Genomic DNA, 20,758 nt, shown 5'->3' with positions numbered 1-20,758 from the left:
TGAGCCATGTGTTTGTTTGTGCAGAAGTTTGGTTTAAAATGGACCTTTTTATAATACTGAAAACATCATCTTATTGTCCTGCGAATTGATGTGAAAAGACAAGTACGTGGCATTTAAACCCGTTATACAAAACAAATTTTAAATAATGCGAGGCCATGCTTCACTCTTTCTCTCAGTCTGAGAGTGCTCTAGTCTACTGGTCTTCTTCTTTCGTCTGATTTTTAGATGAAAGCCTCTATAAACTAAACAGCCCTCTATCTGACCCCCTGAACTCTCTGCATCTGTCTTCAAATAAATAAGAAAATTACATTTCAGATGAAAGATGAGTCACCTCACAGTCTGCTTGAATAATGGACGGATCGTCTCTGCTAGACTGCAAGTTCGCATCTTAACGGGTCCAATTAAATTTTATCAGTCTCATAATTCAACAGCTTCGTATCTCTTAACAGCTCGATGAATGAATAAGTGATCTGAGAGAATCTCACGCAGGCTGAAGTTTTTGCAGCAGCGGCGGCGTTTAATATTTCAGCCTGGAATCATGCATGCACACACACATCCACGGCCTCTCCACGCACATGACATGCATACATGTTGACCGAGGGACATAAATGAGTGAACTTTTTGGAGGTTTCATGTGCTTTTTGTTGATTATACAGTTTGCAACATGTATTGCCGGGACTGATCTGAAATCTGTCAAGTTCTCCTTGACGTAAAGCTGACATGACTGACGGGGAAACAAGTTGTGAACACATAGTTATCACCTTGTTAAGTAATAATCTCTGAGGCCCAATCTCAATCCACACTCATGGACTTTAAGGCGCGCTGCCGCAAAGTCCGTGAGGGCTTAGGGCTGTCCCACTGTCAAATCATCGAGTGTTTGAGGGCTCTCTCGCAGACATCTCGAGCCCTTTATGAACCCTTTTCAGGCCCAAGGGAATTACCCACAATTCAGAGCAATGTGACGTTAAACACGGGGTTTACCAGTGGAAGCAGGAAGACGTAAAATAAGGTAAACAAAGACGACGGCACGAGTGTGTTCAGCGCTAGATATTACATTTACACAAAATCATTAAGGATTTGAGGCCTTAGGGGGGACATTGGGATTGGGCCTAAGATTTCACCCTCCTGAGAATTCACAGTATATGCACTATATGTGGAATGGAAATAGGGGAGTTCGGCCGTTCCGCCTGCAGATGGAGACACAGCACTCCAGAATCCGTTGTTTGGCTCTGATGCCTCATGAAGATCAGGATGGAGGTTCGATGTCACCCCGAGTTCACCGTGGTGTCCTCTGGGTGCCGCAGTTCCTCTCAATTAAGTCGGGCGGAGACGGAGTGACTGTCTGCCAAGCCAGTGGTTTTTTTTGGAGGTCTGCTGCGCATCGATCCTTCATGTGCATTAACTGATTTGTTTTTCTTTTACATGATTTGATAATGTTTTTTGGGATATTATATGAGATTTGAGAAAGGCAGCATGTACTAAACGGCTGTAATTGCTGCAGGAACATAACTGCAAATCCCCTTTTTTAAAATAATGAAAAACAGTTGATTTAGTCGCAGCTGGCACATAAAAGACACGCATGTTAGCGCACCTTCAGCTGTGACACAGCACAACGTCTTTGATGGCCCATTTCCATCTACTGTGGTTGCACTTCTTATTCCTGCTGCATGCACGTTTTTTCTTCTTCTCAACACACACACACACACACACACACACACATACACACACACACACACACACACCTCATTGGATTATGCAAACGTGTGAAGAAAAGAAACCAGATGAGCACAGTTAGGTCGACAGCTGCTTATAGGTGGATCGCATTCACACACACACACACACACACACACACACACACACACACATACACACACACTTTCAGCGTCCAAGTGCTGATCAGATAGACGTGTTCCTCATCACCCTTGTGACAGTTCATCATATCAATCATCGCCGCGTGGAGGGGCTTTTCTCTCCGGATGTGGAGAGAGAGAGGCGGGTCATTGGAGGTCGGTAGTAGAAGCGGTGGGTTTCAGGAATTCACCTGCTGCTGCTGCTACTGGAGGCAATTTGCAGTATTTCTCACCCGGGTGGGAAATACTTCAGACTGCAGCTCTGAAATTGAAAGGAAACACACACACACACACACACACACACACAGACACACACACACACCCTGCAGGAAAACAAAATGCACCTATAGTCATCTATCACCTCTCTCTCTTTGTCATAACTCAAACACCTCTTGTCCTCGCGCACATATGATAGGCTATTGATATATGGTTTATTGCATCATGACACGTGGCTGTAATCAATGCAAACCACTCATCTTATGACTGGGAACATGCGGCATGACGTTTTATAACCTGCAGAGTGTGAAACACGGTGAGAGTTCTTGATTTATTCAGCTCTCGGATCCGGTCTGATACCAACACAAGCGGTTTCCCCCACTGATCTTTCAGCACACCGTGTTCCACATAGTCTGGAGTCAAACAAGGACACGGCGTCTGAGGAATCATTTAAAAATACCACCTTAAATTTAGATTGGAGCGGCACTAGTGATGCGTTTGTGAAGAGAGAAGGCGGTTTGAAAAGTCAGTTTTATGTCGTTGTTTTTGGCAAGAAAACGTCTTTATGATGTGAAAATATGTGAAATTTGAGACGTTTGTTTCATAAATTCCGCTACAATTTAAACCGTGACACCTTAAAGGCAACACTCACTCCTCAGGTCTCGCCCAATAGACTAAAGAGGCGTTCAAGAGCTGTCGGAAATGGAACAATTAAGCATGAAGACCACATGAACAATACAAAAGAAGTCATGAAACACTGGATTTGTCTTTTCCTTTTCTTCTTTGTTGTCGATAGTTCTTACAGTACTTAAATATATTTTATAATTTAGCTATGTGTGTATGTGTGTGTGTTAAAAGCAGTGTGTATTTAATACATTCAATACACTATAAATATATATAATTACAGGTACAGTGAATGTTGCTGTTACAGGGTTATGATATGGGTATTCCTTCTGACACTGTGTGATAATAATAATAATAATAACTTTATTTATATAGCACCTTTAAAAACAGAGTTTACAAAGTGCTTTGACATACAAAGCAGCAAAAGCAACACAATAATAACAACAACAGAAAGATCAGTGAGACAGTCGATATGAGAAAAATAAACTAAGAAATAAATAAAATAGAATATATATATATTTAGTAAAATAATTGAGTAAAATCAACAAATAAAAATAAAACAGAAATAAAACAAAAAAGCGACGACATCACATAAAAGCCAGTCTGTAAAAATGTGCACAGTTTTTAAAGCAGATAATAATTAGTAAAAAAAAAAAAAACACTATCAAAAGAATAGAATTTTAGCAGTCTAGATTCCGAGCCAAGCAGGGGGCCCATGAAGGCAGCACAGTTGTGAGATCAGCTGATTTTTTACGCTGCCATTTTGTCCGGCAGAGCAGCAACCAACCAGCCAGTCAGTCAGTCCGTAACAAGAAAGAAACCACTGGCGAGACTTTTCAGTTCAGACAGCAGCACACAAAAAAGAAACCGAGCCGGTAATGTGGAGTCGGCAGCCGAAGGACAGCACCGACTGAGCCGTTAAAAGAGGAAACAACCGAGCCAAAAAGGAGCTGTCATTTTTTTTTTCTTCTTCTTTTTTTTTTTTTTTACTTAACGACTCCGCCGGCTTCGGCTTTCTTCGGAGAGACTCTGCTCGGTTCGGCTGGCAGGTTAGCTAACCGCCGCTAGCTCCTCGGCTAACACCTCGACACCGTCAGAAAAAAAGCCGCACCTGTCGTCAGCGATCCCGTATCTCGCTATAAACTCAAAAACGATGTTCCGCTTTGTTCCGAAGGACTTTTTCCACGCACGAGCTTTGCCGCGCGACCAGTGATAGCTAACTCAAAACAGCCCGAGCTAACAAGTTGACGTGGAGGAGGAACTCAAAGATTTTTTATTTTTTTTTTGGGGAGGATTGTCGAGATTGTTGATGTTCTCCAAACGGATTACTTTTTTTTTTTTTTTTTAAATGTGTGTTCTCTCTCGAAACAACTCATCCAGGTTACAACAAACCAGCATGTTTATTAGTGGGCATAAAGTAATTCACAGTGTTTACACATTCCACAGTGGGACTCTTTCCTGCAACGGAAACATTAGCTAACACAGACTAGATCAGTGTCGTCGTGTTGTGTTTATTTAGGTAGATATAGATAGTCGGAATAAACTACATATATTGTAAAATCAGCTGTTGATTGTGGGGTTCATAGTTAAACCAACCAGTGATCTGATTACTGCACAGGTTGTGTTTTCACAACAGTAGGGTGTTTGTTCGCGACCCGCTTCCCTCCACTTGACAGTGAAGTCACGTGTGAGTTGATCCATTGATCGGATCGTTATTGTGCTATTTCAGCTGATTGAGAGAGAGGTAGAAAGAAAGAGAGATGTCGGGACAATCTATCACGGATCGGATCGCAGCGGCTCAGCACAGCATGACCGGGTCGGCCATCAGCAAGGCGGTGTGCAAAGCCACCACACATGAAGTGAGCGGACCCAAGAAGAAACACCTGGATTGTGAGTAGACGTCCTCCTTTGTTGTTGTTGTTCTTCTTTTAAAAGAGCCTTTCAAATGCAGACAGAGCAGCAGCAACAACACACACACACACACACACACACACACACACACACACACTACCTTTATGAAATATTATACAGGCTGGCTTTGAGTTTTTAACCTTCATGTATTCTGTGCATTTAGCTTATTTGCAGCAACTGTTATTGTAACAGTAGACCGCTGTGGTGATGATGGAATCTATTATTAATATATATTTGATCAATCCTTGAGTATTCAAAGGCCACATAAGAAGCATAGCCACATTATAACCACATAATAAGACCCTTATTAAGTTCCCCAATGCCCAAAGTAGTGTCCGGAAATGTCACAACCAGCAGCCAAGTATGCATTTACTTTATCTATAAAATGTCAGAAATGGTCATCGTATTTTCGCTGAGCTCAACGTGACTTGTTTTAACTGACCGTCAGTCCGAAATGCTTAATTTACAATCATATATGACATAAAAAGGCTAAAAATCGTCACACGTCAGGACACGGACGTGGCGTTTTATGAGCGAAAAGTTGGATACTTTGTGACCAATTGTTTCAGTTCTACTTCAAAGTTGCTTATATTTGCGGTGAAACTGTCCAAAACCTAAATATAATACATTTTTAACTACATAAAACAGCGAAAAGCAAACTCTGAGGCGCTGGGACTATCAAATGTGTGTCTATTTTATTTGCTTGATAAATGACTTATCTATATATTGCTGCAGAGATGATTCCCGAAACCAGGTAATTAGTCAGCACTTTTTGCACTTTCGGATCCCTCTCGACAAAGTCAGTTTTTTTAAAAATAGATTTTTGGTTCGTGAAATAAGGCCTGTGGTTGTTTTTGATCTACGATATAAAATATGTTTGTAATATGTTAGCTTTTATTTGACTCAACGTCATCACGACGAACATGGAAACTCGTCTAACTAGTCGGCCTTCACAGTCTTGCAAACTAATCTAACTCAGACTTTTCCCCTTGTAGTAGTAGTTCTCCCATTCGATGTTCAAACGGAAACCAAGAAAAACCAACGACTCTTAGAAACATCTTGTGTTTCAGTGCCTGGAACTCTTCCAGCAGGTTATTGTTGGACAGACATCAAAGCAAATCACAGAGAGAGATAACAACACTCGTGACAACAGAAAACCGGTCTTTCATCAGACGAGCCAGCAAAGGACAGACTGTGACTAAGACAAAAAAACAAACTCCATATTTACTTTCCTGGTGTTTTTTGGGGGGAAACCTCTCTCGCATCCCGCAAATACCTAGATCTCAGTCGCTGACGTCGAAATTTAACCGAGTCACGTTGGAGGTGGCGGTGAAGCAAGTGGGGACAACGACAAAAGGAAAGAAAAGGATGTTAAAAAGTAAAGGGGGAGTCGTGTGCACGATGTTTGTGTTTCGTCACCATCGCTGCGACCAAAATGTGCTGAAGTTCTGCTTTTTCCGGGAACCGGCGCATGTTTGATCGATGCTTTCGGCTCAGCGGCCTCACATCCGTCAACTCCTCCTCCTCCTCCTCCTCCTCCTCCTCCTCCACTCGGCTGCTGACGTTCAGCAAAAGTCATGCATTGTCTCCGCTCCCTTTAGTGAACTTGGCCAGACCCCTCGCAGCCAATACGCCGCGTCAAGCTTAATCATTGCAGGGTATTGATTTCTCAGTGAGAGCGACGACCTCGGTGCCGTGGGTGGGGGTGAGAGTCGCATGGATCGGCCCTGATTGTCATGTTGTTTGTGCGGTTGATGACTTCCCCCGTGAAGGTAACATCGGGGCTGTCAAGTTCATTGTGCTGTGAGGACGGGCGGCCGGCGGCCGGGGATGAAGGCGGGTCATCCGTGAGGTCGTCATTCACTCGGGCAGCTTAGTCAATTTGTGAGTCGGTTAGCGAGCCGGGGAGGCCTGCGGGCGGCGTGTTACGATCGTTACTCAGTCAGCTAATGTGATGAACACCGGCAGGTTTTATGTTCAACTATTGTACACCACAGCCCCCTTTAACTTGGGGATTGCGTAAATACTGCCGTGAAAGAATATCCGCCGCTACGCTACGCCGGCTTTGCTTTACCACACTGAACCAAACGACCTCAGCGAGGTTAGCTTGTGTTGCTGCTAACTCTGTCTGTTCAGCTATCGTTCACACAGTCGGAGCCCAAACACACATAAACACACACACACGCACAACTATCATTCTCCCCGTGGTACAATTTCACCGCAAGCAGCTGTGACCGTCTGACAGCAAGCTGTGAATGATCTCACCGGCATATTTGCATCTAGAGTCGATAACCGGATAACCCGGGTGGGGGGGCCGTTCAGATGCACACCTGTGTGCAGTTTTCAGGTTGTCAAGATGAGAGTGACTGTTTGTGTTTTAATCCAGGTCTTTTATAAGCAGCTAAGTGATGCAAAGTCACACACACACACTTTAGGAGGCCACTTCTTTCCACTTTAGCATCATTGAAATGCCGATTGTTTCACCATCTTACAGCTGTTAAGAGAGAAGTTGTGGCATTTAAACTGAAGTCTAGTCCCCATCCACCCCACCCCCACCCTTTTACCGGCACTCTGTTGTCATGGCAGCAAACCAACAGCCAATTGGCTGGTGTTAAATGGGCTTTATTTGGCGTAGAGAGGGGGGGGAAGTTTGATGGTGGAACCGGCTGCAGCCTCAGTAACGGTCGTGGTTTTACAACCGTTGAACGAGACTAATGAAGCTTCAGATAATGGAATATCTAATCATCTCAAATGTGATATTCAGAGTATTAATATAGCAGCAGACTATTTAAAGAGGTAGTGTGTCTACCCGAGCAGAGAATGAAGTCACTCTCCCTGTTTGTTCCTGTATGTAAGCGTTATGGTTTGGGTACCGTTAGCATTTAAATCGATACTAGTACTCTTATTGATTCTGCTGATCGGTCAACATTGCTTTCTTATTCTTAGCTGCACACACAAACACTTGGTGCGAACGAAGTGATGTGAACGGCTGGTAAAGTGAAAACCCCGGCTTCGTTCAGAGGTTGTTGTTTCAGCTCGATGTGCTGCTGATGGCCTTCTTCACGCCTCATCTAGACCATCTGTCTGCTGTCAGAACAATGCCGTCCGTTGTCGGCAAAGAGGTGAATGAGAGGAAGGAAATCAACTTCAGAAAAACCTCAGGCATCCAGGCAGAAATCTTGAGTAATTGGTTGTTAATCTAATGATTTTAACATTCAATAATGGAGACGGGTGATGATGGATGATGAGTATCAATCTGTTGCTGCAACGTTCGAGATTTAAAGACGTTATGACGCTCGGATAGTCGAACAACTTGCGAAAGCCTTTTCCCCAACACCTTCCTGATTTAAACGTCTCTCTGGAGCTCACCTTTTTGGGCACTTTTCGTGTGTTAAAGGTTGGAAAAACGTGTGCGCCGCTATCTCCATTTGAACCATTGCAGCGTAGTTCCCCACACCTTTCCGTGCGGCCGGAATAAAAGCTAAAACTTTCTTCCAGACGCGGTCGGATGCCACTCGGTGAGCACTAGTTCCTGTCGAGCATGCCCCGACCTTAAGTCCCTGGAGCTGTGTAGGGAGTAAACTAAATAGCAGCATGACAGCTCGACATAATAAGAGCTTCTATTCAGCTCATCTTGACCTGTGACCTCTCGGAGGGCAGCAACACCCCAGTGATTCATGTTTACTGTGCAGCAGTTGTCGTGGAGCGTCGGCCTCTTTGTTCCTGTGTCGGTAAAGTGAAATGTTTTGTTGGGAGGAAACATTTGACATGTTGTTTTTGACCCTTTTTCCGGCTTTGTCGTCTGTTGCTAGATGCATCACCCCGTCTGCATTGCTGGTTGGACTCTTTATTCCACAAGTAGCGCTGCACATGGTTATATTTACACTACATTAGCTGCCTGCATGCATGCTGATGACTTGCAGAAATGTCCGGCCTGCCAGCCGAAGTCAGAATGACTGTTTGTCTGGTGCCCGGCTCAGGCAGTTTCATACCAACCTACATGCTATTCTTAACAGAAATAGTAACCACAGATTCAAGCTCAGCAGTTTGGTGCCGTTAAAAACAAACTCGGGTCCATTTGTCCGGTTAGTACGGTTCGTTTGGGACCAGAAACACAGGTCCAAGCGGACTCTGGTGTGTTTGGTTTGTGGTGTGAAAGCAAAGAAAACCAACCACAGAGTTAAAAAAAAAATCCATCTGCTGACTGTGAAATCTGTTCATGAAGCAACCGTATAAATCATCTGTATGGGGTATTCTCCCTGATTAATGGGTCAAAAGCTGTTAAAAGTGCTGTGCTTGTCTCCGACTCTTGTCTTTGTCTGTTCATTAAGTCCATTAAAAAGATCCCGCAGTAATAAGCCTCTGATCGTTACCATACAAGACGCCTCATAAGCCAGTCTGTGCTTCTGGGAGCTTTTGTACACGCCCTGTCTCCACTTGTTAGTCATTACTCAAAACAATTTGCTGTCTTGCTTATTCCTTATTTCTTCACAAATAAACACACTAGAAGCGTTCAAGTGCTGCATAAACGTCTGTCAGTCACCAGAATTCGATTTTCCAGGAGCTAGACCAGAGCTGAAATCCCACAATGTTCCTCCTGGGTCCGCACCAAATGAGCTGCAGGTGTGGAAGCACCTTTAGTCAGGCCGTTTTTTAAGGCCTTTTCTACTCGGTAACAGCTCCGGTTATGGAAGCTTAACACAACATGCCACATCGTTCTCACCAGCCGGCTGAGCCGCTGGCCCCACAGCTCCCTTTGACAGCATGTCGTGTCGGGGGCCATTTTTAGCCAAACCCTTTTAAACTAGGTTACACTTGCACGACAAACTGATGCTTTTTGCCTGGCTCTGTCTGGGCTGCAGTGTGTCTCTGGGTTAGTTTGGGACACGGAGACACTGTTTAGGTCATTGAGATATTGGTTATTAAAAGCCAACGTTAGGCTATAAACAAACTACACCACGGTCACATGAGTGCGGGTATACACGCCGAGGACGTTTAGTCGTCTCATTTAGCCTCTTGTTTGCGACCCGCCTTCTTTAAGACAGGTAAAAGCTTCAAAATACACAATAGGGTTATTTTCTAATGTAAAAATATATCCTAGAGTTAAACCTTAACATCTCTTAAGCTGGTGTTAATCACAGACTTTACTTCAGGCTTCTCACAATAACCCCAGTGACTCATTTCCGGGTTTCAGGACTCCTTCCTGCACCTTGTTTCTCTGTGATTCAGTTAATCCACCTGTCGGTTATTTTGTCATCGCCACAGCTGGACCCGTGAAAGAGAGAGCGTTAACGCTAGCTAGTCCTGTAACGTGAGACAAAACAAACCACCGAGTGTGCAGAAGCCGACGATGACTAAGCAGGTGTCGAGATAACGCGAGAGAAAGATGAACGTCCTGCGGGAATCAGCGCTAACTAGCTAGCTTGGCTACCTAGCGTCACAACCCTGGCTCTTAAGTTTCAATCAAACTCTATCATGGGAAGCCGACTACAAACACCTGACGCTTAGACACCATTTCCACCATATATTCGGTTTTATCCTCATTTGAAAAATGGAAAAATATACACAATAGCTGCAGTGTTCTCATCAATTATTATTCCTTTCACACAGTGTGAAGAATCAACATGTCAGGTCCACTTTAAAGATCAATATATATTCTGTTGAATCTCGAGTCCTCTTTTCATCCTGCAGCCTCATTACACAGTGTACACACACATGCAGTGGTTTATTTCCTGAATAACACCTAGAGAAAGTATTGGAGGAACAGAAAGGGCTCAATGGGACTTGAGCACATGAAAGAATACAAATACTCTGCTTATTTCCTGTGCTATCTGTGCTCCATTGATTCCAGCCCTGATAGATCTGCAGCAGGGTGGAGCTGGTTAGTAACGCGGTGGGGTCGCCTGTGTCTCGAGCGATTGTTGGCGAGTCTGATGCAATCCAAACAGAGCGGGGGGGCTCCTCCCTGGCTGCAGAGCGGAGATAGGCCCAGTTTAGACGACCAGGAAGCAAGAAAAGAAGAAGAAGAAGAAGGCTTACTGCTGACTGTCTGGATTCGGCCGTTTCAAGTGAACCCCAAGGGAGTGTGTGTGCGTGTGTGTGTGTGTGTGAAGATGGATGAATTACAGCGCCTCCCGTGAGAGTGCTTCAGCGTCTCTGAGTGTGTACGGGATCAGTTGCAGGCGCGCTACATCCTCAGTGAATATGTGATACTTAGTGCGCAGTAGTGATCGATTTGAACAAATATCACAGTTGCACGTTGAAGCACGTTCAAAAGTAACCAAAACAACACAGAGGAGCAACGTTAGCCTGCTTCTATCCAACATTCAGGATCTACAAGATATTTGTGAGTTCTTGAATGTGCATTTTGACTTTGAATGAAGTGACTTTTTACGACGCCTTGGCGTGTAGCCGCGGAGTTAAACAACTGTGTGTTGTGTTCATTCACTCGCACACTACAGCAGTGGTTGTTGCAGACACACCTGGCTGAGATTGGCTCTCTACTGACTGCACCGTTTCTAGTTCATAATGTAGCATCTGGTCTCACAGTGCAGTGAGCATGAACTCCATTTACTCATTTGGTGGATTGAGTACAGGTAGTACGTGGTTTTAAATAAGCTTTGTCTGTGAGTGTGTTGGGAACATTCAGTACTCCTGTTCTCATTCTGATGCTTATTTTTAGCCGTGTTCTCTCAGGAGCCTTTGGTTTGGGTTCACTGCTTGTTTTTATTCCCGTAGTCTACCTGTGTGCATGTACGTCTGTCTGCCTGTCTCTGTCTGCGTCACTCTCCTCTTTTTATTTTATTTCTGACATAAACCGGTAGACATCCCCCCCCCCCCCGAGACATTTGTGCAGAGACTTCCATCCTCTTCACTTGACAAGATATCCCGATTCCCCCCGATGAAAACATGGCAGCTGGAGACGAGAGAGTTCGTCTGTCCCCAAATCTCCGTCTCTCTCTCTCTATATATATCTGTGTGACTAAGAGAGACAGAGGAGAAGCACTCGTATTTCAGACCTCAGGGGGATAATTAAAGCTATAGAACAAGTCCATTAGCAGAGCGACTTGTGGTGACATTTTGTCACTCGCTGCCTCTTTCTTCCCACAGCTAACTAGCGCACTGCGGCCACTTTTCTGCCAGAAAAAGGCACTCTGAAGGCCCTAAAGTGGCAAGAAAACGCTAAATAATCCGTTCCTTCTGCTGCCTCCGCCTCTCCGTGGTCACTTGTTTTGTCCTTTAACATTTCCCAAAACACGACTTCCCAGTCGTTGATATTTTTCTGTTTCTTTGTGCAAACTACTGAATGAGAATGAAAGAATCATTTGTTTGTGGCTTGTTAATCTAATAACGTAACATAATGATGATGCTCAAACCTCCGTAGTGTCTTTTTGATTGTATTGGCAGCGAGGTGAGACCATCATAGACGAGCATCGTGTTTTCCCTGACTACAAAACAAGAGTTTCCTTTTTATTCAGTATTTACAACAACCAAAAAGCTGTTATTAAGGGCTTGGTGTGATTGTAAAAGCCAAAAGAAGAAAGGAAAAGATGCTTATTTTTCAAATTCAGCAGGCTTACAATTCTTCACAGCTCTCTCTCTCTCTCTGTCCTCCCTCTCCACCTCCTATCACAAGGATTTGAGAGGGGAAGAAAGAGGGAGGGACGGGGGAATCCTCTTTTGAGGCAAACCTTGTCTGCAGTCCCTAACACGGAAACAGACAGAGCAGAGAAGGAGATTACTGCTACATGCCAGACAAGGTGCTGATACTGCGGCGCGTTAATCTTCAACAGATTGGGGCTGCACTCCTGCGTCTGGCTTTTTCATCTGTGTGGTGTCAGCTGGCGTGTGCGTCCTCCCGAAATACTCAGACTCTGAGCAAAGGTGGCAGCGGCGCCCTTTCTTAGCTAGCGACGTTATTAAACCTCGGTAATCTCACTCCCCTGCGGAGCGATCGGAAGGGCCGGGTGGTCGAGGCGGTTAAGAGACGTCGTCCTTTAACTGGATGACCACCGTTAAAGCCCTCTGGTTGGCAAGCATCCACCCTATGGGGAAATGTCCTTGAGTGAGACATTGAGTCCCTACAAGTCGTGTAGTTGACCTCCGACCTCCGTGGAGAACATTCCCGTGATATCAGCAAAGAGCTGTATTGGTTTTAGTTCTGTTGGAGGACTTCGGTCTTGTAGAAATCATGCAAAGTTTATTTAATTGGACGAACTGGCCTGTTTCCTGTCAGTACAACGAACATATTTAAATATTCAAATCAAGCAAAGTTTAAAAGTATTTATTATAAATCAAAGAATGGGAATATGACCAGTCGGATGTTCTTACATTTCCAGATATGGTATTCGTTGGCTCATTCTGATGACTGTGTGAAGACTCATTGCAGTGATATTCTGCACGGCTAATCATTACTTTTTGGGCAACGCTGTTGAGCAATGAAGGAAATAACGGGCGTTGTATTAACGTAGGAAGGCCACATGTTCAGTGATTTCACTGGTAGTGTCTCTTCACAGTGTGTCGACAGAACTGTGTCGACATACCGTCTTCCCTTCATAAAAACAATCTGATTTTAAACGTGTAAAGTCTTTGAGATTTGTCCAGATTATGTCCTCTAATACCGAGCCGTCCCTTTAGGAATTCCAGCTATGTGAGGCTGACCTTCCTCTGGTGGTCTCTGAAGGGGCCGAGACTGTGTCGAGCACACAAAGCAAAGCACTGATGTGACGCCCAGATGGAGGTTTTAAAAAGATGCCGAGATAGGATTGAGAAGCTGATCGCAGGTCTGGTCACGAGGGTTAATCCACCTCGAACTTTATCCCACCCGGAGGCCCGTTGAATTGTCTATATCCCACTTTCCAAATCTCGTTGCAGAGACTCAGAATGTGAAGTCAACGTAAGGGGTTTATCCTGACTGATGCCAGCTTTAAAAGGAATGCGAACACCAGACAGTCGACAGCTGTCACTGTGTTTTTGATGGGAATTTCTTCACATTAGTCACAAACGTCCACAAAGATTCAACGAAGAGCTGATTAGGTATTCAGTAAAAGAGAAGGAAGAGGTTTAAAGTGACAATCAGGACGAGAAAGTAGAATTTTGTTCAAGGTTAATTAGTTCTATGTTCTCCGGGTAGATGCACCAGACAGATGAGGAAATAGAAAGAGAGGCAGGGGACGTAGTAGATAGTGATTTCTCTTGGTTTATTGCACCAAAGTGTACCAAGCAAACACACACACTTCCTCACTAGCTCACACTGGTTCCTTCAGTACCAGGAAGTCGCCGGTCTATTGTGGTTCAGTCAAAAGTCAACTGATGAGCAGCAACAATGGCGCTCACATCAGAGAGGAACAGAGAAGGTGTGTGTGTGTGTGTGTGTGTGTGTGTGTGTGTGTGTGTGTGTGTGTGTGTGTGTGTGTGTGTGTGTGTGTGTGTGTGTGTGTGTGTGTGTGTGTGTGTGTGTGTGTGTGTGTGTGTGTGTGTGTGTGTGTGTGTGTGTGTGTGTGTGTGTGTGTGTGATATCAAGGGACTGGTTGTCGTTTTTCTCTCGTAATCAATCGATAAATCGCTCTGCTGTCAATATTGTATATGTTTGATTAGTCGATAGCTTAGCATTAAACTGGAAGCACTTCTACATTTGTGTTTGTGTACGGATTAAACAGACGGAGGTAAAACCTTTTAATCGGTGAGCTTTAGAGGTGCTAAGATAAGTAAAACGTAATCAAATATTTTTGTTCGTAAGTAAATGTGTAACGTCGTCATTGTACTGAATAAATAGTCTCTTTTTGGGAGCATTTATTCAGCCTACACACCTGATATCAAGTTGAGATGTGTACATTAATCTAGACTTAAAACACCCACACAGATCAATGTAAGTGATTATTTAAATATTTAACACTAATTAAATGCGTACAGTCGCGTCCTTCAGCTGGGCTTTGAAGTGAGGACAGACTTTTGACATTGAGTCGTATCTCCTCTGTAGTCTGAAGTATCTTGTAGTGAGTCAAGAGTCTTGCAGTTGAAGACTGAATCTTTGTGGTCAGAATAATTTGTCAGGGTTTGCTTTTGGGGCGGGGGTGAGGAAGACGAACAAACAAACACACACACACACACACACCCTCAGAGGAGAGAGGAAGCGAGACGAGGACGCTTGTTGAGCCGTGTGTGGATTCCTGTAAATTGTCCCGATGAAGAGACGCTCATGTCTCTCATGTCTCGTTATCCTTTCCCTCTATTCATACTCGTCCGCTGGTTTTCTCTTTTTCTCCCCCGTCTCCTCCCTCATTTCTCTCTCCTCACCCCTAACCCTCTTTTCTTTTTTGTTGTCTGTGCCATATGTTTGCCTCACCCTCCCTGTTTTATTTTTCTCCCCCTGGTCTGGGATCAGTGGCATCTAATGCTTTCCACTCTGCCTGATTAAGTCAGCACATGTACCCTCTTTACATTATCACTGGAGCGCACACACACACACACACACACACTCACACTCACACACACACACTCACACACACCCCCATGCACAAGCGTCCCCACAGACCTAATCAGTCCTCCTAGTTCTCTCTTTCTCTCTCTGTCTCTCTCTCTCTCTCCGTCTGTCTGTCTGTCTCTCTGTCTCTCTCGCCGTCTGTCTCTGTCTCTTTCGCTCTCTCTCTGTCTCTCTCTCTCTGTCTCTCTCTCTTTCTGTCTCTCTCTGTCTCTCTCTCACCCTCACCACTTCCAGAATTAATGTAAAAACATGAGCTCTGTTAAAAACAGAAGGCGAGATGGACGGACGAGTTAGCCGCAGAAATAAAAGAGATGAATTGAAAACGGAGCGGACGGTTCAGTATCTAATCAGCATTGGTGGTGTGGTGTAGGGAGGCAGTAGGGAGGAGGAGAGGGGGGGATTAGAGATGTTTTGCTAACTATACCAGTCTAGGAAATGCCTCCGATGCGGCCTTAAATGCTGGATCGGGTATCAGCCAATATGTGAGTCCATGCACCGATCCAACATCACGTTATAATATAATTTATACTCAAACGACAGCAACACATGTCACTCGTCAACGTGTCCTCATACAACAGTATGATATCCTGCGTTTTCCTGCAAAATCCAGCAACGCGTGTCAATTTCCGCTCGTTGCATGCGTGTAATCTTTTCTAAATAAACTTCCGACTTCACGGGAAACTCGGTGAGGATCAGGCGACAAAAGTACTTCGTTAGGTTTAGGATAAAAGATCGTAAGTGCCGTTACTGAAGTACGCAAGTTGCGTGACAAAAACATCAACATTGACTTGGCTAAATAACGGAGGTTGCATGGAGTTACATTATGATGCGTTCAAGCTCTATTGTATAGATATTGGAGAGTGAATTATGACCTCACTAGCTACATATGCAGCCTATGATTTACATCATCTAAACTGCTAATGCCAAGAATGATTTTTAATCAAAGCAAGTCTTTGGTTTTCTTGGTATTGGAGCATCTCTAGTTGAGGTCGGCACGGCTGTTATTAAAAGGACTCATTCAACATTCTGATGCATTCATATCGCTGGAACGATTCCCAAAAGCCGTGAAATCCTCTCACTCTGTCGCTCACACCACTAAATGGATGCATTGTGCTGTAATGCACCTTGTACATGACACTCATTTATATTGAATAAATAGTGTGTGTGTTTGAGAGAGAGAATAATGCTGGTCTATAGAAGTCTGTTTTGTTACTGTGTGTGTGGCCAAGTGCTCGAGGGAGATGATGCTTTAAGCGAGCTGAGAGCGAAGATGGAGCGTTATTGAATGAGCGTGCACACTCGTACACGTGCACGCCCGCCCTGATTGTGATGATGAAGCCTCCCCGACGGGGCTCTTACCAGGTGTGCGAGCCGGCAGCTTCCTAACGTCCTGCGGTGAGGAACAAAGGATGGGGGAGTGGAGGTGTGATGGAGCGAGGAAGGGAGGGAGAGACGGGTGGGGGAAGTAAAGGAGAAGGAATGAAAGAGGTGGAGAATGCCAGGGGGGGGGGAGCGATATCTGGTGTGAAGCATCAATTGTAGCCGCGTGTGTCCGTATTGATGCGTGTGTGTCACCTGTTGTGAGTGAAGACACTGGATCTTTATAAGAAGCCGTTCAAATCAATCTCAGCTAAAGTGAGAACAGGGTATATGCGCTCAGATCCTATCAAATGCACTCGGCTCGTAGTAAATTAAAATGCATCGATAGCTCGATAGGATCTTGGGACTCGGACGTCTTGTGTATCTGTGGTTTTCTCAACATGTAAGTGGTGCAAAAGTTTGTATATATTATATATATTTTTCTCACGTCAGTGTATTTAGTGAAACAAGAGAAGAGGGAGATGGTGCAGCTGAGTGAAAGTCAAAAAAGGATGAAAGGGGGTTAGCAAAAGTTCAGCAGCTAGAACGTGTCCTTCACACCGTAGTCGCTTAAGAATTCAGCTGAAGTGCGTCGTGTTCGTCTGTCCTTGGTACAGCTGTCTTTTTTTTATTACTACTCTTGTAGTAACTCTCTCTGTGTCTTTTTAAAATTCCTACCAGATCTGATCCACTGCACCAACGAGATGAACGTGAGCATTCCCCAGCTGGCGGACACGTTGTTCGAGCGCACGGCCAACTCCAGCTGGGTGGTGGTCTTCAAGGCCCTGATCGCCACCCACCACCTCATGATGTACGGCAACGAGGTAGGAGGCAGAAGAAACGCCACACATTCACACGCAGGAAAACATTTATGTAGGATATTAATTAGCTCTACCTCGCCCACATAAAGGTAAATATAAACATGCATGCTGGTTCATTTAGGACCAACATGGGGGGTGCAGGCGGGAGGATGATGTGGACACAAACGGCGTGTTCAGCTACAGCGTACACATCGGGACGCCTGGAGTGAATAATAGAAATAACTGTGGAGTGCGGAGGAAATTAATTAGCCCAGTGTGAGCTGGAAGGGAGATGGGGGACGAGGATAAAAGCAAATGAAGAATCAAATGAATGAACTTGGTTGAAAGCCGGAAGAATAACACAGTCCCTCCATGGATTTGCATACTTTCCGACACAATAATTGGAATTAAAAATCAACCAATCGCTGCTATGTTTGGGAGAACTTTTAGTTTTTGCATGAAGAGGTCTGATCAAAGCCCGAGTCAATAAAATGTCTCAATTTATATGCAGCTTTTCAAAGCGAGAGGAGAGATTCAATCTAGAGCGAGAGTTGTAGTTTTATTAATTTCTAACAAGATAGAAATAAGAGTGTTTTGTTCTTCAAATAAACTATTGTAGCTCGCATTTACATCAGTCCTCTAGCACACTGTTAATAATTCAGAACCCTTTAAATCACAATTGATGGAACACGAGAAGTCACTTTGATGCTCGTATGGACTGCTGCCCTTTGGAGCCGTCTACTCTGGTGCGTTTCATGTATATTTGGTGAAAACAGGAGTCCAAAGCAGCCCAGCATGTTGCTTTGTTGTGACATATGTTCATTGATCACAACATAAAATGTATGATCAATAGATAATGTGCAGTAGTATACCTATTATTATGCAATTTCACATTATTTTATGCCTTCTACTTTGTACTTTATACTATCTATTCAGTTTATTTTCAATGCAGTTTTTCCCATTTCTTGTAACTTCTCTGAAGAAATACTTCAACATTTTGTAAAGACGTAGCTATTACCAGTTAGCTTAGCATAAAGTGTTGCTTTTATTTTGGTAAACAAACAACATATAACGCTTGGTTTTTATTACCTTGAACAGAGCCGGGCTAGCTGTTTCCTGTCTTTTCGCTAAGCTAAGCTAACTGGCTGCTGGCCGTACAGATACCAGAACGGGTGGGATCCTCTAACCTGACTCTTGCCCAACATATGTTGATTTTCCAAACTATTCCTTTAAAAAAGCAGCTCGTGTTCTGCAGACTGTTTCCATATTTGATAAACGTCTTTGTAGAACTAAGCTTTTCTGGCCCCTGTAACCAAAAGGGGGTAATTACTCTCCTATACACAATATACATATTTAATACACATCTTGAAAGCAAAGGCTAATACGCTCTCTACCTTCTTGTGCACACACAGACACACCCTGCACCACATTCCATTCAGTTTCCATTAAAACGGGGAAGCACTGCTTCCTTGTTTGAGTGGAGATCTCTTACGCAACGCTTCCTTCTGTGGGTTCGTTGTTTATTACGTCAATCTAAACTTCCTCTGAAAAGAGGAAGACTCGGGTGTGAGATCATTGTGTGTTTTTTCGCTGCACGAAAAACCAGCTTCTGAACTCACTGGCAGCCTCGCAGCAGCCGCCTCGCTGATTTCACTGCTGCTAAAATAAGCTTTTAGGTGCTTAATAATAACCTGTTATGTCGTCGGTAGAGGTGCATAAGCGGCTGACGTGAGCCGAGACCTCGTACACTCTTTCAGCGAGACATGTGGTCATCGGATGCTCACGATGTGTAAATACCCGCATCGTTTGATGAACCAAATCATAAGTAGGTCACTGCGGAGCAGCAGGAAGTGGTTTAGAGGTATTCCCAAGCCGTGGGCTGATTTATCTCTGAGCTGTCACTTTCATATTGAACTCTATTTGATGTTAATGTCTCAGCAACAAACATTGCGATGCTGTGTTAATCCCTAAAGTCTGCATAACATAAGGAGTGTTTGCAGAGATTCACTCTTCTTATTCTAATTCTGGTCAACAATAACTAAGTTAAGAGAGAGAGTGATCTTTTTAATATTAATCTAGCTTTATGTTATTGTCTTCCTATCATTTTATTGTCTCCAATTCATTGTGAAGTGATATTTAAGTAATACAAAGCATAGTTTTGTCCACATTAATGCCGTTTTAATTAAGTTCTACTTCGCTTCTAGCAAGTACCTAAGTCGAGCTGTGGATATGAAATGTTAACGGTGATGCACTGTAATCTTGTTCCTCTTATTATTACCACAGTCATTCTCTGAAAGCTTTATTAAAGCATTAATAATAATTCAAGTACAGTCAACAGGATGCTCTTTAGTGGAAACTGCTAATATAATGTACAGTAATTCCGTACGTTAGCTGTTAGCGGTGCTGCTAACGTTACTCGCTCTCCTCTTGACTATTCAACACAGGTTTGTTCCACCACCGTACCTTTAGCACCGTACACCGCTGCAGGTTTGTTCCACCACCGTACCTTTAGCACCTTACAGCGCTGCAGGTTTGTTCCACCACCGTACCTTTAGCACCTCACACCGCTGCAGGTTTGTTCCACCACCGTACCTTTAGCACCTTACACCGCTGCAGGTTTGTTCCACCACCGTACCTTTAGCACATTACAGCGCTGCAGGTTTGTTCCACCACCGTACCTTTAGCACCTCACACCGCTGCAGGTTTGTTCCACCACCGTACCTTTAGCACCTCACACCGCTGCAGGTTTGTTCCACCACCGTACCTTTAGCACCTTACACCGCTGCAGGTTTGTTCCACCACCGTACCTTTAGCACATTACAGCGCTGCAGGTTTGTTCCACCACCGTACCTTTAGCACCGTACACCGCTGCAGGTTTGTTCCACCACCGTACCTTTAGCACCTCACACCGCTGCAGGTTTGTTCCACCACCGTACCTTTAGCACCTTACACCGCTGCAGGTTTGTTCCACCACCGTACCTTTAGCACATTACAGCGCTGCAGGTTTGTTCCACCACCGTACCTTTAGCACCTTACAGCGCTGCAGGTTTGTTCCACCACCGTACCTTTAGCACCTTACACCGCTGCAGGTTTGTTCCACCACCGTACCTTTAGCACCTTACACCGCTGCAGGTTTGTTCCACCACCGTACCTTTAGCACCTTACACCGCTGCAGGTTTGTTCCACCACCGTACCTTTAGCACCGTACACCGCTGCAGGTTTGTTCCACCACCGTACCTTTAGCACATTACAGCGCTGCAGGTTTGTTCCACCACCGTACCTTTAGCACATTACAGCGCTGCATTTCTTCTGCTGTAGCGGAGCTAAAGTGTGTGCGTGTGCTCATCGGCCTGCATTCATCAGGCCTGTCAGGCCGGCGGTGCTGACGGAGGCTTCGGCGGCCAGGTGTCCCTGCTCCCCCCGTGGCCGGGCCATCCGTTCCAGTCAGAGCTGAGAGAAATCTGGCCGTAAAATTAGAAACCACAGACCCACAGAATTGGGGTCAATAGACTGTA

At 44.5% G+C, this 20,758-nt stretch overlaps 1 protein-coding gene across 8 annotated transcripts in view; it reads left to right on the top strand.

Annotated features, from left to right (window-relative positions):
• The first annotated feature begins 3,395 nt into the window (after positions 1-3,395).
• The window catches only part of LOC142950767 (phosphatidylinositol-binding clathrin assembly protein), a 59,359-nt gene continuing 41,996 nt past the window's right edge, over positions 3,396-20,758 (top strand). Inside the window, exons 1-3 of one of the 8 annotated variants that reach the window (XM_076092376.1) lie at positions 3,404-4,040; positions 4,420-4,580; positions 17,125-17,267. In XM_076092376.1, coding sequence (XP_075948491.1) covers positions 4,451-4,580; positions 17,125-17,267 — 273 coding nt within the window. In that variant the 5' untranslated portion in view covers positions 3,404-4,040; positions 4,420-4,450. Of the gene's footprint in view, positions 4,581-9,951; positions 10,670-15,513; positions 16,480-17,124; positions 17,268-20,758 lie in introns of those variants that run through there. The other 7 variants (XM_076092383.1, XM_076092377.1, XM_076092379.1 and 4 more) reach the window with 7 other exon arrangements.

The sequence above is a fragment of the Anarhichas minor genome, unplaced genomic scaffold, assembly GCF_050575085.1.
Source record: "Anarhichas minor isolate MPS153535 unplaced genomic scaffold, ASM5057508v1 ptg000016l, whole genome shotgun sequence".
NCBI lineage: Eukaryota > Metazoa > Chordata > Actinopteri > Perciformes > Anarhichadidae > Anarhichas > Anarhichas minor.
This window is presented reverse-complemented; position numbering and strand designations above follow the sequence as displayed.